The sequence below is a fragment of the Malania oleifera genome, chromosome 3 (genome assembly GCF_029873635.1).
Source record: "Malania oleifera isolate guangnan ecotype guangnan chromosome 3, ASM2987363v1, whole genome shotgun sequence".
NCBI lineage: Eukaryota > Viridiplantae > Streptophyta > Magnoliopsida > Santalales > Ximeniaceae > Malania > Malania oleifera.
In genome coordinates, this window is record NC_080419.1 from 50,618,616 (window position 1) to 50,645,931 (window position 27,316).

Sequence of the window (27,316 nt, forward strand, 5' to 3'; positions counted from 1 at the left end):
TTAAAGAAATAGAAAGAAAATAAGCATTCGATCTACAGGTCTTTTGGTGTTTGGATATACTCTTTGGCATATTTTATCTCACCTTTTTGTAAAAATTTGTGCCTCAATTACATAGCAAGCTATAGTTCATTCTCCAGTTTAGACTTCTTTCTTTTTACTCGCGAAAAATCCAGAATTTCTAAAATACTGAAAAATATCACACTTTAACCATTGAAATGTCTCCCAAAACGCAATAGAACTTTGTTTCTATCATTCTGCTAGAAATGAAGATGGCTGCAGGTGAATAATTAATGTAAATATATGAACACCGTATCCTAAAGAATTTGTGGAAGGAAGCCTTACCATCCACCAACCTACTCTTTAACACAAACTTTCCTAGCTAGCTTGCTATCTAGCAAGCCTAACTTTCGTAAATTTACGTGAATGAATCATTCATGTGTATCTTACTAACATAGCCATCATCTTAGACCACTCCACCAAGAAGAAAAATGAGACATACATATTCCCTCTACGTCTATAAATACCCCCTCAATCTCCATTCTCGCCATTCCATATCATTCAAATTCACCATTTCCCCTTGTAGCTATCTTCTCCATGATGAAGTTCCTAACGATCTCTTTTATGTTACTGATGATTATGGCTTTATCAATTACTACTTTGTTTGCAACACCCAATTCTGAGTTGGAGCCTATGGCTGAGGATTGTCACAATAAAGCCTCGGGTCTTCCTCTAACCGAAGATGGAGAAAGACCTGTTTGGCGTCGAGGGGCAAGCCGCCTTCTTGCGCAGAAAACCCGGGCCGTAATGACATGCAATGAGTACCCGAGAGTGTGCCGGAAGAAGGGCAGCGGAGGGCCGGACTGCTGCCGGAAACAGTGCGTGAATGTGGCTGTGGATAGGCTCAACTGGGGGAGGTGTGGGGAGAAGTGCAAGTTCTCTGAGATTTGCTGTAAAGGTGTGTGTGTGAACCCATACTCCAACAGGAAGCACTGTGGGGGGTGCAATAACAGATGCAGGAAAGGGAGTTCCTGCACTTATGGAATGTGCAGCTATGCCTAAGAAGTAAAGTTGAACCAGTACTCTAGTTAATTTAAGTTGTTTGTGCAGCTATATATGCATGATTGCGATTGTTGAAGTGTAGCTTTGTGATTTGTAATAAAGGCAAGCCATTGCTCTCTGGTGGGCTTAGCTTGTGTTCGCTGAGGTTGTGATTGGAACATCATTCATGTCTGGGATTTGGATTTGTACCAGTTTTGACAAAATCCAACTATTTAAATCAAATCTATGGTCTGACTTTCAAGTTTCCATTAATTTTTCTTTTCTTTTATTTTTTTTCTTTTTGCTCATATTCATTATCTGTTTTTGAATGTGGTTTGTGCTTTTGGTCTCCATGTATTTTGTTAACAGAGAAGCAAATGGATATAACAGGGCATGTTTGTCCATTGCAATTGGTGAAAATAGAAGATTCCAATTTATCCAGTAGAACGGTAGAGCCCCTGAACAAGTTAATTTGTTTTTTCACACTTCTATGGGATTTGGAGAAAAACTGAACTCTATGTTTGGGGAGACTTGAATTTAGATTTATATAATATAAAATTATATTTAAATTTGTCCAAATTCATCCAAATTTCATGAAATTCAATCAAATCAAACTCTTTTAATTGCATGAAATTCAATAAAATTCAATTCATTTCTACATAACATTTATCTAAATCTACAAAAACCCCAATCCGAAACCGAAGTAAACATAAACGCATAAATACAGAGTGTGCATTCTAGGCATTTTAATTGGGAATGCAGGGAACCAAAAAAAAAAACAATTGTCAAAATTAAGAAACCTGGATTTCTCAAAGTCAATAAACATCTCCTCGTGCACCCACGTTTGTGCACACCCCAAAAATCTCACCAATAAAGTGACTAATTTTTTTTTTTTTAAACAAACCAGAACTATAGTTTCAAAATCATGGCCACCACCTCCTCTTCTCTTATATATGTATGGAAAATTCCATCCAACACTAGAAGCCATGGCCTCTCCAGCCCCTATCTTCTTCCTTTTGTGCCTACTAACCCAATATATATCAAACCTTCAAGCTGATTCACTAGACCAGTACATTCCCAATCCACTACCAACCTACTTCCACAAATCCAACCACAAGCTCATGAACACTATAGACTCCTGCTGGCGCGCAGCCCCAAACTGGGCTTCCAACCGCCATGCCTTGGCAGACTGCGCGGTAGGCTTCGGCTGCAATGCCACCGGAGGAAAGTATGGCAAATTATACGTAGTAACCGATCCCTCCGATGACCCCATAAACCCAAAACGTGGCATGCTTCGGTTTGGCGCAATCCAGTTTGAGCCCCTTTGGATAATTTTTGGTAGGGACATGGTCATAACTTTGAAAAATGAGCTCATTTTCAATAGCTATAAGACTGTGGATGGCAGAGGAGCAAATGTGGAGATTGCTTATGGCCCCTGCATCACGTTACAAGGTGTTAGCCATGTTATTATTCATGGAATTAGTATTCATGACTGTAAACCGGGGAAACCGGGCCTTGTCCGGAGTACTCCGATGCACGTTGGCCATCGGCTTGGCTCTGATGGGGACGCCATTGCTGTGTTTGCTTCCTCTCACATCTGGATCGATCATTGCTTCCTTGCTCGGTCCACCGATGGTCTCATTGATGTGATCCATGCTTCAACTGCAGTGAGCATCTCCAACAACTTCTTAACCCAACATGATAAAGTAGGATAAATCTTTTCCCTTCTTGACAAGTTCAACAATTTGACATTAGCTACTTACTCGTGATGAAAACTAAATCATTGTTCCTAAAAGTTTCATTCTCAAGAACCCAATTTGTTGCTTTTTATGTTATAGGTGATGTTGCTTGGACACAATGATCAATTCACTGCAGATAAAGCAATGAGAAATACAATAGTTTTCAACCATTTTGGTGCTGGTCTAGTTCAAAGGATGCCAAGGTGAGTGAGGCAAAATTATTGAATATAGTTTTGGTTAATTGTTTAAGTACTATATGGTTGGAGTAAGCTATAGCGTCATGTTTGATTTGTAGAATGGAAGGAGTAGAAAATAAATCGAATGAAAAACTGACTAGATAGCATGATAAAAATCTAGTGATAAACTCAATTTCATTCTTTTGGATTTCATTTTTATTTTTACGTACCATCTTAAGATAATTTATGGAATTAGGGTGAGTGGTGCAGGGTGAGGTTTGGTTATGCACATGTTGCCAACAACAAGTATGATGAGTGGGAGAAGTATGCCATTGGAGGCAGTGCCAATCCAACCATCCTAAGTGAAGGGAACTACTTCATTGCTCCTAACAACAGGGATTTCAAACAGGTACAATTTTAATTAGTGCTTGAGTTCCACTTGCATTTCATTTTAAAGCAGGGCAAAGTGACCAAACCTAGCTTCATTTCCAACAAAAACTTTTGAGAATGGAAATCTAGGTTGTAATGATCGAGTCCACCGAAAATGATTTCAACATGCAAGTCCCAAATTTAAAATGCTAGACTTGTTTCGGTTTAACTAATTGATCCTTGAAAGGAAAAATTATAGGTCGTGATTGGAATATGGATTTTATGATTTGGAATTGGAATTTTATGAATTTAAAAGAAATTAATGCTGCATTAGAAGTATAGATTTCGGACATTAGATTTGAATTTGGGTGGATTTGGACAAATTTCAATAGAATTTTAAATTACATCTCATCTAAATCCAATACAACTCCAAATCAAATGCCTCTCTAAACATAAGGCCAAAACAATTTTGTACTATATTTATCCAAATAACATAAATCTAAATTCATAATTCAAATACATGCTCCCGAACAAAAGGATGAGGAATACTTCCTTTATGCAATTTTTGGAATTCACCAACTATAGAATGTCATTTTATCTCTTCGAATCAGCACGAGTAAGGCATGCTTTGGCATGGTTTCAATAGTGTGGGACTAACACGGAATCCAAATACTTGATATAACATCTAGCCGCTAATGGGTTCAAAGTATTTGTTTGGTATGTGAAGAATGGAATGAAATATGTTGGAATTTGTACTCTTATTCTATTCCATTTCAGCATAGCAAACACTTACCCTTTGTTTGGGAGTATGGAATTTAGACCCTCAATTGTGAATCCGGACAAAATATCGTACAAAATTGCATGTATTGTACTTCCATACACGACCATCATAAATTTTACTCAAGGAAATCATTTCTTGTAAATATTTCTCGACTCCCACATACTAAAGCTGACATAAATTTCTAATGTTGAGCGTGTATATACTCAATATTGGATGGCAGGTGACAAAAAGAGAGGGGGGTGGTGGGCGGAAGAATTGGAAATGGAGGTCTTCAAAAGATCAGTTTGAGAATGGGGCATATTTTGTTCAATCTGGATGGGGAAGCTGTGCTCCGCTTTACTCCCCATCTCAATCTTTCGTTGTTGCAGAAGGAACCATGGTGCCTGTATTAACAGCTAATGCTGGTCCTCTCCACTGTGTTGTTGGTAAAGCATGTTGATTTTTGCTTTCCTCCAGCATTTTTTAGCTCTTTAAAATGCATCGATCTCATTTAACTTTTGTGATATAAGGCATCGCTGATTGGAATGATGCTTCCATTAGCATTTGTTTTTAAAATAACAATTAAGGGAGGAGTGTTGTCTGGTGAGGCTTTGTATATTTTGCAAGAGTGAATTCATCCGTGGTTATATTACGGCCAACAACAATCTTACATCTATGTATATGTGCAAGGTAAATCAATTTTTTTTTTTTAAATTTATTGTTGTTCAACTTCAAGAAGTGCATTGTATTATTAATATGTTTAAGTAAAATCATAAGCAGAACTGAATAATATTTAACAACGATCATCTTGTCCAACAATAAGCAAAGATATGGTATACCAGCAGCTACGTGCAGTTGCTCATATCATTCATATATATCTAAGTGTATATGATTAGTTCTAATTTGGGGTTTCCATGATCAGCAAACTAGACAATATACGTAATCCGTGAGGCGCTGAGTCATTGCATTTGACCGAATCAAGTATATATAGTTTATCTGTAAAACTGCTCGGATCTTAGCTATACCACCATTGGATTTAGATATTGATGAGTCAGAAAATATACATGCAATCTGTGGTCTTCTCAGTACACACACATATACACCAGCACAGCCTATTCTTTTAGACTTTTTAAGAATTTTTTTTTTTTGAAAATTTTAATTGGAATTTTTTACTTTTTTGGAAAAAAATATAATTTTTATGATAATATTAGAAATATTAGAAGAGGGAATCCCTGGAGTTGAACCACCTAAGTATAAAGTTAGGTTAGTCGCTAAGGGATTTACACAAAGGGAAGGGGTAGACTATAATGAAATATTTTCCCCTGTTGTGAGACATAATTCAATTAGAATTCTATTATCTTTTGTTGCTATACATGACTTGCATTTGGAACAACTTGATGTTAAAACTGCTTTCTTGCATGGTACTTTAGAAGAAATAGTTTATATGCAACCTCCTGAGGGTTTTGATACAAAGATAAATAAAAATCATGTATGTTTATTAAAGAAATCTTTATATGGGCTGAAACAATCACCTAGACAATGGTATAAACGATTTGATTCTTACTTGATTCAAAATGATTTTTATAGAAGCAATTATGATGGCTGTGTTAATTTTAAATCATGCGATAAATGTCATATATATTTGCTATTATATGTTGATGACATGTTGGTTGCTTGTGGAGACTTGGATATGTTAAATCAAGTTAAGTGCATACTTAAATCTAAATTTGAAATGAAAGACTTAGGACCTGTTAAAAGAATACTTGGTATGGAAATAACTAGAAAAAGGAATAAAAAGTTTCTCTACTTGTCTTAAAAGTCTTATATTTCAAAGGTGTTAAAAAGATTTGGAATGAGTCATGTTAAATATATTTCTATTCCTATTGCACAGCATATTAAATTGTCTAGAAAACAGTGTCCTGAAACTGAAAATGAGTCACTTTTTATGAATAGAATACCTTATACTAGTACGGTTGGTAGTGTAATGTATGCTATGATATGTTCTAGACCTGATTTATCTTATGTTATAAGTCAAGTGAGTAGATTTATGAGTAAAACTGGAAAACCACATTGTCATGCTTTGAAACAAAATTTTCAATACTTGTCTGGAATAAAATAGGAAGGATTAATATTAGGAAAAAAAGATATGCATTGTGAAATAGGGTTAAAAGGATATATATATTCTGACTATGTTGGAAAATATAGATACCAGGAAGTCTTTGTCTGGCATGGTCTTTTCTTTTTTAGGTAGTGCTATTAGTTGGAGAACACACATGCAGTCGGTGGTAGCCTTGTCTACCACGGAGGCTGAATATATTGCTATGACTGAAGCCTTTAAGTAGGCTATATGGATAAAAGGACTGTGCCTAGAGTTAGAAATGTATAGTGGAGCTGTTATAATTTATTGTGACAATCAAAGTACTATTCATTTGGTTAGGAATCATGTTTATCATGATAGGTCCAAACATATAGATGTTAGGCTGTATTTTGTGAGGGATATTATTTCTAGTGGTGAAATAGAATAAGGAAAATTCCAACAGAGGATAATCCTTTTGATATAATGACTAAAGCAGTACCCAAATCCAAGTTTGAACATTGTTTAAACTTGGTTAACCTTAGAAGTTGCTAGTGTTTGTTTTGTAGGAACCGTCATAGGAGATGCTAAGGAGGTGCAAGGGTCACAAGCTTGCCAAGGTGGAGAATTGTTGGAGTGTCAAGCTTAAAACAATCCAAGTCGTCCATATTAGGAGAGATCCGGTGGCTGTTTTTTATTTGTTATGAGGGGCAATGATGTCATTTACCTGTAATTACAAATAAGTAAATTAAAAAAACAGAGGGGCAGGGTGGGGGGGATATTAATTTTGCTGTTTGCAGCTTCAGCAGGGCAGAACCGAGAGGGTCTTCTTCTTGCCCATTCAACGAGACAGCTGTGAGAGATTCCTTTCCATTCGCGAGAGAGCACCTGCACCCAAGGGTTCCTTCAGCCGCGTGGGAGAGTGAGGGGCGCACGAGAGAAGGAGACGACAACGGAGGTTCGGCGTTGGGGGGATCTCCAACATTCAGCAGAAGTTCACGCAAGGGTAAAGGAAGGTAGTGCACAAATCTATTTCTTGGGAGGGATTTCTTTTAGGGAAATTAGGGAGAAGGATAGGAAGAAGCCTAGGGTTCTTGGTAGGTGTGAAGAGGGGCTTTCTTGGGTCGTTCTTGGGCTGATTTCTAAAGGAGATTCATAAACTAAGAAAGGGTAAATCTGTGTATGTATATTTATTTCCGCCGGATTTAATATAGTATCTCCGAAGGTGAGTTTCTGCCGTGGATGTAGGTCAATTTTCGTACCGAACCACGTAAATGTGTTATTGTGGATTGTGAATGTGGCATGTTTATATTTTACTGAATTTATTGAGGCTTTGCTAAATATTATTTGGTGAACATATATTTTTTTTATCAGACTTGGCACACATGCACACATTGAAATAAACAGGTTTTCGTTTAGGTGTGAATTGTGGTTGATGCTTAGGTAAAATCAGATTGTGGTTTGTTTATAATTAATTAAAATCTGAAAATTAGAATTAGCAATCAACTTAATTATACACAACATTTATGATAATATTAGAAATTTTAGCAATTCATAGAATTCTCTGAACTTTTATTATTTTACAATTTTCTTCAGTTTTCACAATATTTTGGAAGTTTTCAAATTTTATGAAAAATGTTAAAATTTTCTAAATTTTTATGAAAGCTTTGGAATATTTTTTTTAGTATTATGAAAATCTTGAAATTTTCTACATTTTATAAATTTTATAAAATTTTCGTTGATAAATGTTCATATGAACATAATTTTCCATGCAGTATATATATGTTCACATTACTCAATATAGATATACGTAGACATATATCACAATCCGACGCAAGTAATATCGGCTCTTATTAAATAAATGAGTTGGATCAATTTTACGTACCCGTGGATTAGGGAGTCATCAGTCGGATCCTCTGCACAAAATCAAGTACTCACGTAGCTAGATAACCCATGCCAAGACTTCTGCTGCTTATATGTACATACCGTCACTAGTTTATGTTGCAAAGCAATTCATTGTTGTTAGAGAACGATTACATTAGTGCTAAAAGAAAACATGCAAGTCATGGCCTCTGCACCTTCGCTGCCTTTGCTTTTGTATCTTCTGTCCTTTTACTTTTCCATGCTCCATTCATGCCATCAACCCCATTGAGGAGTTGGCGCAAAGAGCCCAACTGGGCTTCCAACCCCCATGCCTTGGCCGACTGCTCCGTGGGTTTTGGCAAGAACGCAACCGGAGGAAAGCCTGGCAAAGTATTTGAAGTAACTGATCCTTCCGACGATCCCATCATCAAAGACATTTATTCTCTCCTACTTATTCATTTGAAAAATCTCTTAAGAGCATATCTTTAATTTCTCTTACATCATTTATTGAAAAATGTATTTGGAGAAACCTCTTTATGCTTTTAAATCTTTGAACATTCCATTGCAAGATTTAAGAGCTTACTTAAGTTTTCATGGCAATATTACTTTGAGCAAAAACCCTATCTCCTCCTACACTTTAATTTTTAAAATCATTTTTGTAGATATCACTTTTGGGTTTTAGATCTTTGCAAGCTTTTCTTGCTAACTTTGTTTTTGAATCAAAGATCACATATCTTTTACATCTTCTCATTTAACTCAAAATACTTTTTGAGAGAGGGAATCATACAAACTCTAGTGAGCATAAATCCTATCATATAAGAGTGCATTGATTTTACATTGTACACAATAGCTTATTTGAGAAGCACCGTATTGTACAAAAAATTATTTTTCATATCTTGTATCACTGTGGTTCGGGTATTGAACCGTGTTCCAGGAGTGGAGTGTCACCTGAAGAGGAGGACTTTATCTAGTAAGGAGCTGTTGTAAAGGGGGACTCCACCATGTGAGGAGAACTTGTAGAAGGCTTTGCTCCGCCCGGTTAAGTGAGCTGGATAGTGAATCCTCAAGCAAGTTGGCTTGAGGCGAGGTCGTAGGTAGGGTTTGCCAAACCTCGTAAAAACCTAGTGTCAGTCTTTTCTTATACTCTTTACATATTTGTATTTGCATGTTTATATTTACTTGTTGAGATTACTGCATTTTGTATTTAAATACTAGTTTGTGATTGATTGAGAAAATATTGAAATTGTCATACTTGTTTAAATTATTTGAACTCTCATATATCTGCTAAATTTATGATTGCATATAAAGATCCTAGGCTTCTGTAATACTGATTGTGATTTTGAACATAGGACATACTTGACCTAGGAATTTTTAAAATCTCCAATTCACCCCCTCCCCTCTTTGGATTACACCAAAATTCACAAAAAATCAATGAGTATTTTGTGCAATTGGTTTGCCCTAACATGATTAGGGTTACCCTTAAATAGATGAGTTTTGAAATCTGATCGTTTGCCCAAAGTTTGGAAACAACATATTCTTAAAACGGAAAGAAATCGCATTGTTCGCAACTTAAATTGCGAACTTCAGTCACCCGAACCAATTAAAAGATGTAAATTTCAAACAGGCAGTAGTCTTTCGTTCGCCCATACTTTGACTTCGGTTACCTAAACCTGTTCGGTTGACTTAACTTTCAGTTTGGTTGCCCAAACCAACACTGTCTCGACTTTTATCAATGGCAGTACACCTTCAGTTGACTATCCAGTCACCCAAACTCACTGTTTCCAAAACAGGTTGTTTAGTTAACTATATTCGATCGATTGAGCTTGAGGCTCGGTCACACGAACTCTCTGAAATTCATTTTTCCTTTTATTTTTGATTCCAACATTCATTTGTCTTCTTTTGAAAAGATGTTTGGACTTTGAAAGGATATTTTCAAGTTATTAAAATAGGTCTCTAAGTCCAATTTATCCTATAAGCTTCATAAAAAAACTTAAACTTGAGAAGTACTTACATGAGACTTCTAATACATTATACATGAATAAATATTTAAGTCTTCATGTCTTGAAGCTTTCATCCAAGCTCTAGCCAATCTTCATTTAGCTTGTTTTCTTCATGGCTTTTGAGCTTAAATGTAAACCATTGTGCTTGTAAAATGTAATACCTAAAACTTCACTTGAATGCACAACTAGAGTCCTTTGCTTGTCATTATCAAAATCAAGATTAAGCCTTGTTAGGCCAACAAGGTTTTCATGAAAGGTCTGGGGGTACCTCACGCGACACAAGTTGGAGTTGCTTGCTAGGCGTAACTTGTGGCTAAGGTGGAGTACCAGACCGGGAGATAGTTCCTCAGGTCAAAGAGTGAAGCTGAGTACATAGGTGTTCAAGGAGTTTTGTGAGTAGGGCATGGTATATGCAGGGTTTGCAAGAGGCTTCTTAGTGAAGTCAGCAAGTATAACGTGCTTCTCAATTAATCGATCGCCAAAGATGTCACTAGATGGGAGAGTTGCAAGAGAGGATCGAACAGGTTATGCGGTAGACTTTTCTAGTTTGAGAGGGTTTGGAGGTCCAGCCATGCATGTTTCTAGCGTGGTGGGATCTAGGCTTGGTGTGTTTTCTAGATGGTGTATCTTTCTAGTATATAAGAAAGATGAGTTCAAGCTAGGTGATCTGATGGCAAACAAGGTGGCGATTGGTGGAGACATGGCTTTAGGTGTTAAAGCCATAGGACATCATACTCAGGTAAATAAAAAGAAACAGGTGCCAGAAAGCTGTAATAGTAGCTATGAGCAAGTTATGCAGGTGGAGTTGGAAACTCACGACAAAAGTGCAGGGAGTTCTAACTCAGGAGACTTACAGTATCATAGGAAAAACTGGAGCAGAAAGGAGACTATAATGTAGATGGAGTTTTAGACTCAAGGCAAAGATGACGTTAGTCATGATATAGAGAGTTTAAGCTCCGGAGACCAGCGGAATCACAATGAGCTCAAAGGCACTACCAGGTCACCCCTAGGTATGATATGATGTCTTATGCAACCATTACTACCAGGAAGTATCTGATCGGTGCAAAACTGCAAGTGCACAGTATCATAGTTTTATAATATAATGATGTGTAGAGTATCGTCCTCAAGGATTGAAGTCTTAATTTTACCAAGTACCGAAATTAAACTAACCTTGATTTTATTTAGAAAGATTAATAATTTTAGACTGCGAAATTGAAATATGACTATTTTAAATAAACTATTCAAGATAAAATAAAGTTGGTTGATATGTAACAAATTAATGATGATGAAAACTTCTAGGAAACCGATTTCACCTAATTTCTCACTATGCTTTACTCATCTAGCCAATTCGAATTCATATTCTCTATTTGTTAGCAAATCTCCAATTTTTCCAAAAGCCTCTTTCAATAGCCAATCAGAACCTATTCTTGTTTATTATTTAACATAAGATTATGCAAATTAATAACGCAAGAACACAATAAGACCCTCGATTTTTAATGCTACATAACTTCATACAAGTCTTTCGATCTCTATATTTAACTATGCTAAATTATCCAAGATCGATCCTATAATCCCCCCTTTCGGTAGTAAATCACAAGACTAATATCATTTAATTAATGGCCGATTAATTAAAAGCATTAAGCACAGAATAACTCAAACAAATATAAAGGAAAACTACTTCAGATTAGCATCAACGAGCAAGTATAGTTTAAAACCAGGCTACATTGTTTTCCTAGAATACAAAAATTAGTTCATTATGAAAATTAAATCCAACAATAAAGATTTCACCATGTTTTCTTTTAATTGGAGAGTAGAGGAAAAAACAACACCTATAGCTCCGCCATCGCACACCGCGAACACCTTGAGCACCACCGTTGTTCGTCGCCTTCCGATTCTGAAAAGATTTTAAATTTCTACATGTCGCCAACTCTCCTTTGCTGGCTTAGTGTGTGTCTTTGCATCACCAACTATCAGAGACTCCATGAAAAATCCCAAAAAGATGGCTTTTTTTTTTTTTCCTCTTCCAATTGGTGTGCTCCCCCAAAGATATCCTGTACGCGTGTGGCCTCCCAAAGAAACCTTTCTCTTCCTAATCAAATCCCCCCAGCGCACCCTCTTTTTTTCACGGCCTCCCCCTAAGAAAACCATCCTATGTCTTCTATGTTTTCCTTGTCTACGGTCCCCACCAAGAAAACCTAATTGGCCTCCTTTTCTTTGACTTTTCAAAATCCTCATTTTCTTCCCTTTTTTTTTTTTTTGTGTTTTCTCCCCCTCCTATCTGTGTGCATCTCACCCAGCGCCCCACCAAGAGGACCTGGCTGCATGGTTGGGTCACATCAACCTTTATTTTTAATTTTTTAATTTTTTTTTCTTTTTTTTCTTTTATCAAAAGCACACAGTTTGTCCTCCACTTTCAATCCCTATTTCGACCCTCCTACAGCCCGTAACTCTCAAATCTCAAAACATCAAAATTGTATATAATTTTCTCTGCTTTCCATAACATTTTGAATTACCTCGATCAAAGCTCATACGAGAAAGTTATGCTCAGATTACGAAGTAATGCCTAAATAATTCATAAAAACAATGTATGGTAACTTCACGTTCGATTTCAACCTTGAAGCAGCCAGTATTTCTCAAAATGCAAAACATGAAAGTTGTAGAGGGTTCTCTTAACTTTCTACACATCTTGAATCATCTAAATTGGAGGTCGCATAAGAGAGTTACACACAGATTACAAAATAGTGTTCAAAATGGCCTTTCTTTGTGTGCATGACTCAGTTTCCAAAAATTATCCTACAATAATAAAATATAAGTGTCCGCATATTTTCAACAAAATTAGGCTAATTTATCTTAAAATTATCGAGTGAGCTCGATGATTAAAACATTAAAAAAAATTGGGCATTTTAATTAAAATTATGATCTTGAATGTATGAATTTAAATGCATAATTACGCAAGTGTGGCGCGTAATCACACCCCCCAACTATTGTTTTGCTAGTCTCTAGCAAACAACGTGAATGCAATTCAGGGTGGTACCATATCAATTTCAATGAATGAACGCACATGTAACACAACCATACCATTTCTCATACAAGAATATCACCAAAGTACACACAAGCTCATTCATACACATTTCACACAACTTTGACGCAAGTCACTCATGTAGTTTCATCATTATATAGTCATTAAGAATAGTATACTCATATAAAATTAACCAACAATCAAAATTGAGAGTTAATGTAGTCATATAAACTCGAGTATAAATAGGCGAAATCTTGAAGCATGTGTAATGTGTATGACTCGTTACACCTAGGAGATCCGTGGTCACCTACAGAACTGTCGCTTTGACTTGGTCTAATTGGTATACCCTAAAAAAATACTCAAAAATGATGGTTTCACTTATCGTATATGAGGAGGAGTGTCATGATCAAACATCCCACATACTGCAAGGAACAAACGCTAAGTGTACGAAGTGGACTAGTCAAAAAAGGATCCAGCCTATTTACGAGGTGTCGGGTCCTTCACCTTTGCATCTTCTCACCTACTCGCCATATCCAACCAAGGCCACCTTAGATCAACTTATTCACAAACCAGGCATGAGTACATATGAGACATTAGGCAGGTGAACAGTCTTCATATGTGGATAACATGTATCTTGTCCCTAACTTTTGTTGTATTTGTGTGGAGCAAGTATTAATCTTTCACCTCTACTGGGGTATTTCTAGTTCTCTTTTTCTTTCTTTTGCTCATTTTTCAATTTCTTTCTTTTCATGGTCTGTTAGGACAATCATAACACTTCTTTTATTGTTTCATACCACCCATGTGCATTAAGCTCGAACTAGAGTCCATGAAATAAGTTTATTTCAAGGGGTGGTTCAGCCTTCACATCTTGAGTAGGCTACAAAATCTAAGTTTCTATCTCCCCACTAGATGTCACCCCTAGGCTAGCAAGTCAAAAACCAAGACTAGTGTATAAAGAATATCCAGAAAAAAAAAATAAAGGAAAAGTTGAGTTTCATGAACTCTGAGTTGACATCAAAAGCTGAAAAGAATGATAAATGGCTCAATAGTACCTCACAAGGTGTCAAAGTTGCCACGAGCGCTCTCTCAATGATCACAAGGAACCCTAAGTGCTACAAGTCATGTGAACGTGTATTTTTTAGCCTCAAGAGATACCATGTAGATACAAGATTTTATAGAACCAAAATAACACATTTGAACTACCAATCAACCTTCAATGAGTTACAATTCCTAGTTTATCCATATAAAGAGAAACTACACCTAAATGACCCAAGTGTGTACTTCTAGGTTATATGCAAGTATGTGAAGGGCATAAGTAGTGTCACTCATGGCCTAATCATCGATATTCACATTTCTTTGTTTTTTTTCAATGTCATTCAAAGATGAGAAAGATTGAAGACAAGAAAGAAACTTCCTTGGCTTCTTGGTGAATCCATCGAGGAATTAAATTTTCAGTTCTGTACTCGTGCCAAATAAACCTGTATAAAAAATCGAAATTATTCAAAGATGCATAGATAAATAAATAAAGTAATAAAGATAAAATAAATAAATAAATAAAACTCTTTGGTTGCCTCCCATAAGCGCTTGTTTTAGCGTCTCCAGCCAGACTTTTCAATCTTCATCAATTAGGATCTCCAAGAGGAATAAAATCATAGTTCCTCTCCATTTGTTCTCCATAGTAGTGCTTCAATCTCTAACCATTAATTCTGAATTTATTACCTGTCTTGTCCTTCAAGTCTATTTGTCCAAAAGGGAAAACCTTGTCAATTGTATAAGGACTTGTCCATCTTGACCTCAACTTACCCAGGAAGAGTTCTAATCTTGAGTTGAAGAGTAGAACCTGTTGTCCTGGAGCAAACTCACACCTAGGAATATGTTTTTCATGCCACTTCTTCATTTGCTCTTTGTAGATTTTTGCATTTTCATACACATCACCTAAGAACGCATAGTGAAGATGCTTCAGGAATTGTTTCAACTCTAGAGATATAGGTTGCTGCATCTTTTCTTTAGAGATTATAGAATCCGTCTTTGCTACCATAGGTTCTAGCCTCCCCATACGCCGTTGTGTTGTAATCTGCTGCAAGGATCATTCCAGGTGATCAGCTAGTACATCTTTTTGAAAGGCTTTTTCTACACCTTGTTGAATGACATCTACCCAAAAGCAAGTGCTTGGATCTTCTGGAAATCTCATGTCTTGGTAGATGTCGAACATAACCTCTTCCTTGTCCACTTTTAATGTTAACTCACCCTTTTAAACATCAATTAAAGCCCTTATAGTGGCCAAGAATGGTCGGCTAAGAATTAGTGTAACTTTTTGGTCTTCCTCCATATCTAACACCACAAAATCAGCACGAAAAATGTTGACCTTATAGGTCACGCCCGGTTTTAATTATGATAAATACTCATTATATCTAATGGGTATTTGAGATTATGTGCAGGAACTTAACCTGTTAGATCTTGATGCACATAGAGCAAGTGAAGATTGAAGACCTAATTACTTTGCTTTGTAATATATAATTCATTCATGTAATTGGTCTGTAATAGTAAATTGGGGTGTTTACTTGTAATAATCACACACCCCACGTGCATGGTCTAATAGGTAAGCTCAAAATGAATAACAACTAAAATTGGACCTAGAAAAGACCCTAGGGCATTCACCTTTGCACTTGTATGTTTTAGGCACTTTAATAGGGTGATTGTGTATTGAAACAGGATCGAAATGCACAAGTTATGCACTTTCGGTCAACCGACCTATACAGGTCATTTTACCCCTGGTCGACCGAATCTGGTCTGGGTCAACCGGTTGACCATAGCCCGGTCGACCAAGATATAATCGTTCATTTGACCCTGGTCGACCAAAACCCGTTGAAGTTAGCAGTTTGACTTCCTAGTCAACCGAGACATTTTTGTACTACACCAACTTGGTCAACCGAGTTCCCATGTGTGGGAACCCAATGGTCTGGTCGACCGACTAGTTAGTTCATTTTCACCCTGGTCGACCGAGCCACGCTGACTTTGAAAAATCACCTCAGACACACCATCCCGGTCGACCAACCCTGCAGTTCAAAATTGGCCCGATCGACCAAGCCATAAGAACTTCGGTCAACCGAAAGTTTTCTAGTCGACCGGTGCTCTCGGGTTGCCCTGTATTTTTTATCGTGGTTAAATATTTTTAACAGGGTTAAAATCAATAAACATCATTAAATCTTTTCTAATAATACCAGCTTTATCCCTAATGGTCATAATTCATGGGGTATCTATATATACCCCTTCATTTGGAAAAAATTATATAATGGATTAAGAAACCCGATTAAAAAATTCACTCTCATCCTCAAAAATCCTACTACTAATTTTCATACTCAAATCACTTATACTTACCCTCTTCTATTGCTCAAACTCTTTGTAAGTTGATTGAGTGCTTGTCTAGATAGGTTTGCTATCCGATTCTTATTAAATTGATTCGATTTTTACGAGAGTTAAACCTAAGTGTTCTTAGGGGATTTTGTTAATAAGTCTCTCCTAAGAAAACTTGTATAAAACTTCTGAGTATTGCATATTCATTATAATATCTTGAGAAGTTTGTATTTGTTTTTGGATTGCAAAAATTTTTCAAAACAATTTCAAATATCTTAGGTGATTTGTCTTGACATACTTTTGAAAAGATATTTGTCTATGTGATATTAATCTTTGTTGAAATATTCATTGACTTACATATCATTTGTTGAATACAAAGATTATATATCTTTTGCAAACCAAGCATATACATAATTTGATATTTACATGATTAAGAAATCCTGTTGATTGGTATACTTGAGACTTGATTGACATCTTTGTTTTAGCATGTTATTTAAATATCTTGTGATATAGAGATTATACTGGTTTGCACTCTCACACACTGATTACATTGCTAGCAAATATTTAGTTGAGAGCATATATTAAACCGCATTGACCTTACATATTAAATCATTCTATGGTGTATATGATTGCACGTAATTGGGTACACATTTGCTTTACTTGAAAGCATAATCACTGTACCATTTCATTGATTATGAACATATTGTTGTACTTCCATGCACGGGCCTGAAGAGGGAGACTAGCCCTTTGAAATAGTCCCGGATTGGCTTAGACCCAGTTAGAAAAGCTAGGTGCACCATCCTGGTAAGGTGTAGGTTGAGGTCAGCCCCGCTAATTGACCTGGTTGTAAAGGTTGAGGTCAACCCTGAACTAATTGACCTAGTTGTAATCGGTGTCACTCCACCCGTTAAGTGAGCCTTTAGTGGAATTCTTAGGCTTGCGAGCTAAAGGTAGGGACGTAGGCACAGTTGGCTGAACCCCGATAACATATCGTGTGCCTTGTTTATATTTCTGCACTTTATATTTACCGCACATGTATGCTATGGTGTGAATGATGCGCTTGATTTAAATTTTCGCACATTACATTATAGGTGCATTTGAGATTGCATAGAAAGACCCTAGGTTATATTATACAAGTATTTCATTTAACCTAGGAGATAAATTTTAAAATTCCAATTCACTCTCCCTCTTGGGAATACACCAATTCTAACAAAAAATAAATTTATCCACCTATACCAATACGTCTTCTATGATTCCACGTGGATACTTGATGGATTGGTTTGCTAGTTGCAAAGAAATGGTTGTTTGTTTCATCTCTCCAAGTCCCAATTTCCTGCAAACAGAAAGTGGCATAACATTTATGCTAGCACCAAGATCACATAAAACTTTATCAAAAAATGAATTTCCAATAGTGTAAGGCAAAGTAAAACTCCTTGGATCTTTTAATTTTGAAGGCAATTTCTTTTGAAGAATAGCACTGCATTCCTCTATAAGATTCACTGTTCCGAACTCCTCCAACCTTCTTTTCTTGGAAATGATGTCCTTTAGGAATTTGACATAGTTTGCCATTTGTTCCAAGGCATCTGTAAAAGAAATATTTATGTGAATTTTCTTTAAAATATCCAAAAACTTAGAAAATTGCTTATCTAATTTTTGTTTTTGAAAACGTTGAGGATAAGGAAGTGGAGTAGAGAGAATAGGAGGATTGTCAGGAAATGAAATTGTTGGTGACGTGTCCATCTCTCTTGGTGTATCATCCACAATCTCGTCTTCTTCTACTTTATTCTTGCCTTGACCATTATTTTTAGCTATAGGGGTGGACACGATTTCCTTTGATGGAGATTTCTTAGTTTCTCTTCCACTTCTAAGTGTGATGGCCTTGCATTGTTCCTTTGGATTCACTTCCATGTTGCTAAGAAAAGCTCCTCTTTGTTGGGAATTTATAGTCATGGCCACTTGCCCAATTTGCATTTCAAGATTCTTCATAGTGGCTCCCATATTGTTGCAATGAGTCTTGATGTTGTCCAACTATAAATCAGTCTTTTTAAACCTTGCTTTTGTCTCCTCAACAAAAGATATCATGGCATCCTCAAGTGACATTTTCTTCTTACTTTGTTGACTATCAAATCCCGTAGGAGGTTGCAGCACATTCCTTGTATTTCCATAAGACAAATTCTCATGATTTTGAAGCCCTGGATGGTAATATTGTGGCAAAGGATCACCACGATAATTGTAGTTTTGATTGTTGATGTATTGAACCTGTTATTGACTCGCTCCATTGCCCGAATTTGTCCTACTTGTAGTTGCCACATATTCTGCACTTTTTGGTATCCTTTGGGTTGTCAAAACCGAAATCTGATGAGATAGAGAAGCAACTTGAGCTGAAAGTGTAGCAAGCGACTCCAATTCATGAATCCCAACAACTTTTTTAGCCATAGTTCTTTAAGTTGGCCATTGATAGTTATTTGAGGCCATTTCTTCCAAAAAAGCAGTAACACCCTCAAGTGTCTTTGACATCAAAGTTCCCCGAGATGCAACATCAACTAAAGTTCGAGTTTGCTCGTTTAACCCATTATAAAACATCTAAATCTGTAACCCATCCGGAAAACCATGTTGTGGGTAGCGTCATACCAAATCCTTATACCTTTTCTATGTTTCATAGAGTGATTCAAAATCATGTTGCTTGAATTAACCAATCTCACTCCTGAGTTGAGCTGTTTTTGCAAGTAGAAAGAATTTAGCCAAAAAATTTTCTACTATGTTTTGCCAACTAGTGATACTCTCGGGTTGTAGAGACTGTAGCCAACCTCTTGCTTTGTCCCTCAAAGAAAAAGGGAACAATCTCAGTCTAATGGTGTCTTCAGGAACACCATTGATTTTCACAGTATCACAAATCTCTAGAAACATAGCCAGATGGATATAGGGATCATCAAGTGGTGATCCACTAAATTGGGCCTATAGCACCATGCTAATTAATGCAGGTTTGAGCTCAAAATTGTTGGCATTAATGGGCTGACGTTTGATACCCGAATAGTTGTCATTCACAACTAGTCGTATGACTCGTTCTGAGTTATGCTTCCAAGTGCAGAAGTGTCAAGTTGTATTAAGGATGAGTCTAGGATCGTATTCCACAGGGACCACTGAGTATCAAAGTATTTATGCAAGTTTAGTGAAATCCTGTTGCTGAAAAATGGGGTTTGAAAATCTTTTTTGTCTTTTACGATTTTGAAAACAATAAACAAAGTAAAAGAAGCTTGAGTAAAATATCAAAATGAAACTAAAATTTTATCAATTTTCCAAAAATGTAAATCTAATAACGCAACCAAAAATAAACAGATTAACTGAAACAATTTTACCAAACACTCAGGCTACAGGTTCAACGTCTGTTTGCTTCCACCGTTTACTAATTTCATAGGCCTTACTCCTCTTCTTGTTAATCCAATCAAGGCATTAATAAGATGAAATTTTATTACTAAAGATTGAGTAAATTGGCCACATCCAAATGGAAGAAAATAAAAACTCTCATTAAGCATCAACCGAATGTCATGTAAACTAGTTGATGAAAATCTTAGATTAAATCAAGGTTTTGATGTGCCTAACGTCAACAAAAAAACAAGAAATAAGAGCTAGCGATTTATCAACGATACCTTAAATTTTCGGGTTCAACCAAATAAAAGTTTATCAATAATTTCTTAGGAGAACTAATAAACCATAGAAAACAAACGACATTGACCCACAACCCAAGTTACCGAACTTAGCCACTCATGCTAACAATACACACTTTTTGGGTTAAATTAATTTCATGGTGGCTCATTGCATCAATAAAACGAAAGACATCAAAATAAAACAAACCTAACACTTAAAGATACCGAAACATGAGAAAAATACGAACTTTAATCGAACCAATCCTAACTAACCCAAGCTTCGTTTAATTAAATACATAAGTTAAATAAAATTAAATACTAAAGAGAAACTACACTTAAATGAGCATCTAAATAAATAATAAATAAATAAATAAAACAGAATAAGGGAACCAAGTCTTTAATAAAATTTCAATGGTTTAAAAAGAAATAACATTTAACATAATATAAAAAGAAGGAAGAAGAAACAGATAAAAGGAGAGGGAGAGAGAGAGAGAGAGAGAGAGAGAGATCCGTGGAGCTGCTCGGATGGCTAAAACAGTGGCTGGATTGCTGCTGAACAGGTAGGTTCCAGGGCTGGCTAGTTGCTGCTACAGCGCTCAGGGTGCTGCGGTAAAGGAGGGCTCGGATTGCTGCAATAGGGCTTGCCGAGAAGCTGCTGTGTGTGGCTCTCGGGCTGGTGATGTGCTGGAGTCATCGGAATAGGAGTTGCAGCAGAGGGGTTGTAGAGGGGAGGCTGTGAAGGTGCTGGGCTTAGGGAAAGAAAAATAAAAATAGAAATAGAGAGAGAGAGAGGATGAGAATAAAGCAAGGTAAAGAGAAGGAGAAGAAGAAGAAGAAGAAGAAGAAGAGATGAAGAAGGGGAAGAAGGAGAGCAGCCCGCAGGGCTGTCTAGGAAAGAAGGGAGAGAAGAAGAAGAATTTAAAAGAGATTGGGGAAAGCCCTAGACCCGGTTTAGCCAACCCGACCCAACAACTTGACCCGACCCGGCTTGCATGGCTGGGTCACATTTTTGCTCTCTATTCACCGCAATATTTGACCCTTTTGAAGCTAGTTTCTCACAAAACTCAAAACATAAAAGTTGTAGATAATCCTTTTCTCTTTCTCTAGAAATTTGAATTGCCTTGATCTAAGTTTGAACGGAAAAGTTATGCATGAAATACGAACAGGTGTCAATTTTGGTTCCCGGGACTTTTCCTGTGATAAAAAAATTATCAAAAACTCGTAAATTACACAATAAAACTCAAGAATGATAATTTTGGCACTTTATTAAAATATTGGACAAATTTGGACATTAATTAAAAATATACGCCGTAAAGACCGAGTTAAAGTACCCAATTACGCAGTTTGCACGCGTAATCACCGTACTTAATCCTTCAAGGTGCGTGACTGCACATTATCTTGTCCGTTCTCCATGGTTAATACCCTATTTTTCCTTAGTACTTTGAGCGTTCTTTCAATCTCCGAATCAAAAGGAATAATGGCACGGGTTTTAGCACGGCGTATCCAACATAAAAAACACACCTGAAATAAAGAAGATAAAAAACAAATAATAAAATAAAATAAAAAGAAAATAAATAAAATAAAAATTATAAAAATAAAATTCTAAATTAAAGCCAAGATTACTTTGTATCGATATTGGCAAAAATAAAAAAAACTCAATCCCCGGCACAGTGCCAAAAACTTGATCGGTGCAAAACTGCGAGTGCACAGTATCGTAATTTTATAATATAATGATATGTAGAGTATTGTCCTCAGGGATTGAAGTCTTAATTTTACCAAGTACCGAAATTAAACTAACCTTGATTTTATTTAGAAATATTAATAATTTTAGACTGCAAAATTGAAATATGACTATTTTAAATAAACTATTCAAGATAAAATAAATTCGGTTGATACGTAACAAATTAATGAGGGTGAAAACTTCTAGGAAACCGATTTCACCTAATTTCTCACTATGCTTTACTCATCTAGCCAATTCGAATTCGTATTCTCTGTTTGTTAGCAAATCTCCAATTTTTCCAAAAGCCTCTTTCAATAGCCAATCAGAACCTATTCTTATTTATTATTTAACATAAGATTATACAAATTAATATCGCAAGAACACAATAAGACCCTCGATTTTTAATGCTACATAACTTCATACAAGTCTTTCGATCTCTATATGTACCTATGCTGAATTATCCAAGATCTATCCTATAATCCCCCCTTTCGGTAGCAAATCACAAGACTAATATCATTTAATTAATGACCAGTTAATTAAAAACATTAAGAACAGAATAACTCAAACAAACATAAAGGAAAACTACTTCAGATTAGCATCAATGAGTAAGCATAGTTTAAAACCAGACTACATCGTTTTCTTAGAATACAAAAATTAGTTCATTATGAAAATTAAATCCAACAATAAAGATTTCACCATGTTTTCTTTTAATTGGAGAGTAGAGGAAAAATCAACACCCACAGCACCGTCGTCGCGCGCTGCAAACACTCCGAGCCCCGCCATTGTTCGCCGCCTTCTAATTCTCAAAAGATTTTAAATTTCTACTTGCCGCCAACTCTCCTTTGCTGGCCTAGTGTGTGTTTTCGTAGCACCAACTTTCAGAGACTCCAAGAAAAATCCCAAAAAGATGGCTTTTTTTTTTTCTCTTCTAATCCTTGTGCTCCCCCAAAGATTTCTTTTGCTTGTCTGGCCTCCCAAAGAAACCTTTCTCTTCCTAATCAAATCCCCCCAGCGCACCCTCTTTTTTTCATGGCCTCCCCACAAGAAAACCCTCCTGTGTCTTCTATGTTTTCCTTGTCTGCGACCCCCACCAAGAAAACCTAATTGGCCTCCTTTTCTTTGACTTTTCAAAATTCTCTTTTTCTTCCCTTTTCTTTGTGTTTCTTTGTGTTTTCTTCCCCTCCTATCCGTGTGCATCTCACCCAGCGCCCCACCAAGAGGACCTAACTGCATGGCCAGGTCACATCATCCTTTATTTTTATTTTTTTTAATTTTTTTTCCTTTTCTTTTCTCAAAAGCACACGGTTTGTCTTCCACTTGCAATGCCTATTTTGACCTTCCTACAGCTCGTAACTCTCAAAACTCAAAACACAAAAATTGTAGTTAATTTTCTAAAATTTCCACAACATTTTGAATAACCTCGATCGGAGCTCAGACAAGAAAGTCAAGCCCAGATTACGAAGTAATGCCAAAATAATCCATAAAAATAACGTATGGTAAATTCACGTCTGATTTCGACCTTGATTTAGCTAGTATTTCTCAAAATGCAAAACATGAAAGTATTATAGGGTTCTCTTAGCTTTCTATAGCATCATGAATCATCTGAATTGGAGCTCGTATGAGAGAGTTACGCATAGATTACGAAATAGTGTAAAAAATGGCCTTTCTTTCCGTGCATGACTCGGCTTCTAAAAATTATCCTGCAATAATAAAATATGAGTGCCCGTATATTTTCAAAAAAATTAGGCTAATTTATCTTAAAATTATTGGGTGAGCTTGATGATTTAAACATTAGACAAAATTGGGCATTTTAATTAAAATTATGATCTTGAATACATAAATTTAAATGCATAATTACGCAAGTGTGGCGCGTAATCAGTATCCTACTATCTTTCAGTAGGCAGTGCATAGCCAGAAGAAGGGTATGTGGATTGGTTCCATGGTGGAGGAGATGGAGGTACTGTATAAGAATCAGGTAGGAGGGTTGGTGGAGCTCACAGAGGGGGAGAGGAGATAGGTTACAAGTGGGCAAGTATTCTGTTATTTTATATGAGTGACATGCCGATTGTTGGGAAGGTACGAACTGCGGTAAATCAATCGGGGAATCTGTTGAGAGAGGAAGTTGACATGAAGATGTTAAGTGCTGCCAAGAGCATTCTTGGTTTGGGGATTTGCCAGGAGAAAGCTGCAGAGAGATTGAGATTGTCTCAAGGTGACTGCGTAGACGAAACTAAATGGAGATTGTGGTTATCTTAGGGTGGTTTTGGGGATCAGGTGTTGGAAAGGTTTAGCACGGTTGATGTTAAATCGGTCACCAATCCCCATTGGCAAATCTAAGTAAATAGTATACCGCTCAGTACTCAAAGATGGATGGTAAGGTTCGAGACGTGTCAAAGGTTTCCTACGCTAGTGTAGTTGGGTACTTCGGTGGGCAATAGAGGGATCCGTCAGTTGTGAGGTTCGTGGATGGAGGCTACACAGGGAACTTGGGTAATAGGAGGCCTACAATGGGGTGTGTTGTAGGAAGGCCTAATTGTTGGAAGTCTAGGGTACAATCTTAGGTTGCGTCGGTTATAACTGGAACAGAGTTCTTGGTAGAGGCAAAGGCTGCCAAATTGGCATTGTGGTTTAAAGGATTGTTCAAGGAGCTGGATGTTCAACTAGGTGGATTTCTTGTTACCATTGTCAGGTTCAAGCATGACTTGGACTTGGTGTAGGTCTCTAGGTTCTAAATGGGAGACAGGCTCAATCTATGATCTCAGGTGGAGTAGCGGGCATGCTTTTGGTTATTTTTCTCCTAAGTGGTGAATATTTTCCAAGGGGGAGATTGTTGGGGATGTGGCTCATATTCTGAGTGGATACATGTATCAGGAAAGCATAATGAAGCGTTGATCAAAAGAAATTTCATTCTGCTTGAAACCGTTGGTGGTTTGGTTCAATGTAAACATGGAAACTCAAATCGAAGATCAGTAGATTGGGGTATTTGGGGGGTTTTCCTTTGGAATTTGACCTAGAGCCTCTTGTGCACATAGGGTTGGTATAAATACATGTTTATGTAACCCTAATTGTAAGCTTGAACAATCATATAATAAAAATTGGCCATTGCTCCGTGGACGTAGGCAAAATTGTCGAACCATATAAATCTTGTGTCTCGTTTCTATTGTTCTTCAATTACTGCGTGTGTGATTGTGATTCGTGCTTGCTTGATTTGTATATTCATTATTGTGTGTTTGCATCAATTGTTTCGATTCATTATTGAGTGTTCTGGATTGGTCTGAGTTGTGCATGCTTCCGTTGTGTGTTCAACTCCAACATGTATCCTTTGCTGCATTTGTATGAAAGTAAAAAATATAAATGTGTTATTTTGTTACATTAGACCTCAGAAAAAATGGCGTGTCTATAATGAGGATTATCTTACCTCAAGAAATCCTAGTAGACTACTAGTATGCTCATTTAGGAAATCCTTCATTGGATTGATTCAATATTGCTTTCTTTTTTTAGGGGACATGATAAGGAAAGTGACACCTACACACACACACAAAGAGAAAAGGTTTGCCATAAAAGAGAGAGATTTCTTTCTTAAAAATCAAGTTTGTTTCTCAAAATTGAATGATTTGCAATAAGAAAAAGGATGATTTGTTCCCCAATCCAGTTAATCGGCTGGAAACCCACATGGAAGGAAATCTGCAAAAGAAATATGGTTTCAATGAGCCTTAGCCTAGGATGGGAATTTTCTATAGGAAGTCAAGCATACACATGGAAAGGTAGGTGATAAGGAAAATGGCAATGAGGAAAGGGTTAAGTTATTGCCTATGATGGGTTGATTTGGTTTTAATGCTTGTTGAGGCCCTAACCCTATAAATAGGGGCCTCTGCAAGAGGAAAGGAGAAAACAAGGCAATTGAGAGACAATTGAGAGACAATTGAGAGGCCATACACGCAACATTCAGTGTATCTCGAAGAGATACACGAATATTGAGAAAGTAGAGTGAGGAATATTTGTTGAGAGAAGGGTGGACTAACTCCTTCCTGAGCAAATTAAGGGTTTAGATTGCTGAAGGACCAAAGAACAAAGGATCATGTCTAGCCTAAAGGATTCTCAGAAAAAAGGAGTAGAGGCTGAAGATAGAAGCAAAGAAAAGACCCACACCCAAAGAGGAGCAACCTGGGGATTAACTCTGGACAAGAAGACCGAAGGAGTCAAAGGCATGAGGTTAGAATCAATTCCATGTCCATACGTTACTCTGTTTTCATAGCATGCGTTTATTAATGTAAATTTTCTGCTAAAATTGAAGTATAAGCATATTCGTGACCTATACACCTTAAGACCCATGTCTAGTTTGGACTTGGGTCAACTAATCCCTAAGTTCAAGCCCACGAAACCCCAAGGCCTAGTTTCAAAAAAAAAAAAAAAAAAAACCCAACCTGTAACGACCCAAATAATAATGGTATTTAAATAATTGAGAGGGTAGGAAATGGGAAGTAAAGACTCAAGAGAATTTAGCAGGTCCTCATCGACGAGCACAAGAGCTTCATTGATGAGAAGTTACCGAGAGTGGATTTTTGGAAGTCTGAAATTCGTCGACGAGGGTGCAGGTTCATCGAAGAAATTTCTACATGCCTCGTCGATGAGGTGACGTGGCTCGTCGATGAAAGCTGTAGTATAAATAGTGCTAAACTCATTTTCTTGCACAGGAAATTCACCGAAACCCTTTCTTATCTCTCCTCTATAGTCCTTCCCTCTTCTTTCTTCGATTTTGGCCCCGTTAGCTGCCGGATCGACGATGAGAGGCCACCACAATGCTCTTGGGGAAGTTCTCTCTAAGTTTACTAGAGCGGATCGTCAATGGGATGAAGTTGGATTTCATCCCATATTTAGGGTAAGGTCTTTTATTCGAAATTAGGATTTTCAGAAGTTGTAGAAAATGTAGAAGACGTAGAAATAATGATGTTTTGTTCTAAGATTTTTGGTTTTTAGGGTGTTGAGTGGAGAACCCAGCAGGTGTAAGACCCGTCACTGCGAGGGGTTTTCAACAGGAACCAGGTAAGGGAAATATGCTATGTTAGGCAGTTTTAGAATGATTTTCAGGATGAAATGTATATTTTTACTAAAATATTATTCACAACAAAATTTTATACAGTTTATTAATTATGAATAATATGTTTTAAATTATTGTGTGGCTTGAGAATATAGATATAGTGCAGAAACATGTTTTACAGTATTTTCTAGAGATATGTTTTACAGAATATACAGACAGTGGATATGTTTCATAATAGTTACTTAATACCATGATTATATAGTTTACAGTACTATAACATACAATTTTACAGTTCATTTAAGAAATACAGTTGATATAGATACAGTTTACTACAGCGTCATGGTCAATACAGTTATTATAGAATCATGGTAAAACAGATAGTTGTATATAGAGATGTATTATATAGTATCAGACCCTAATAGACATTACAAATACAGTTTATAGAGCACGGTACCGTTGCTATATACAGTATAGAGTGCAACCACCTATTTAGATAATACGTGGTATGACAGTCGATTGTAT

At 36.7% G+C, this 27,316-nt stretch overlaps 2 protein-coding genes and 1 non-coding gene across 3 annotated transcripts; all 3 read left to right on the forward strand.

Annotated features, from left to right (window-relative positions):
- Positions 1-597: 597 nt before the first annotated feature.
- On the forward strand, positions 598-1,136 carry LOC131151884 (stigma-specific STIG1-like protein 1). The gene has a single exon (XM_058103347.1). The coding sequence runs from the start codon at positions 598-600 to the stop codon at positions 1,057-1,059; it is 462 nt and encodes a 153-aa protein (XP_057959330.1). The 3' UTR covers positions 1,060-1,136.
- Positions 1,137-2,024: 888 nt separating this feature from the next.
- On the forward strand, positions 2,025-4,542 carry LOC131151758 (putative pectate lyase 2). The gene is made up of 4 exons (XM_058103162.1): positions 2,025-2,744; positions 2,877-2,980; positions 3,224-3,362; positions 4,324-4,542. The coding sequence occupies exons 1-4, from the start codon at positions 2,025-2,027 to the stop codon at positions 4,540-4,542; spliced, it is 1,182 nt and encodes a 393-aa protein (XP_057959145.1).
- A 14,455-nt stretch (positions 4,543-18,997) lies between these two features.
- LOC131152451 (small nucleolar RNA R71) lies at positions 18,998-19,104 on the forward strand. Its single transcript, XR_009135952.1, has one exon. It is a non-coding gene; the product is annotated as a small nucleolar RNA R71 (small nucleolar RNA).
- The last annotated feature ends 8,212 nt before the right edge of the window (positions 19,105-27,316 follow it).

Excerpts from the sequence above, each read along its gene's own strand:
- LOC131151884 (XM_058103347.1), top strand. The coding sequence starts at position 598 with ATGAAGTTCCTAACGATCTCTTTTATGTTACTGATGATTATGGCTTTA.
- LOC131151758 (XM_058103162.1), top strand. The coding sequence starts at position 2,025 with ATGGCCTCTCCAGCCCCTATCTTCTTCCTTTTGTGCCTACTAACCCAA. Across the intron at positions 2,981-3,223 it reads CTAGTTCAAAGGATGCCAAG|GGTGAGGTTTGGTTATGCAC; the intron begins GTGAGTGAGGCA and ends TGAGTGGTGCAG. Across the intron at positions 3,363-4,323 it reads ACAACAGGGATTTCAAACAG|GTGACAAAAAGAGAGGGGGG; the intron begins GTACAATTTTAA and ends ATTGGATGGCAG.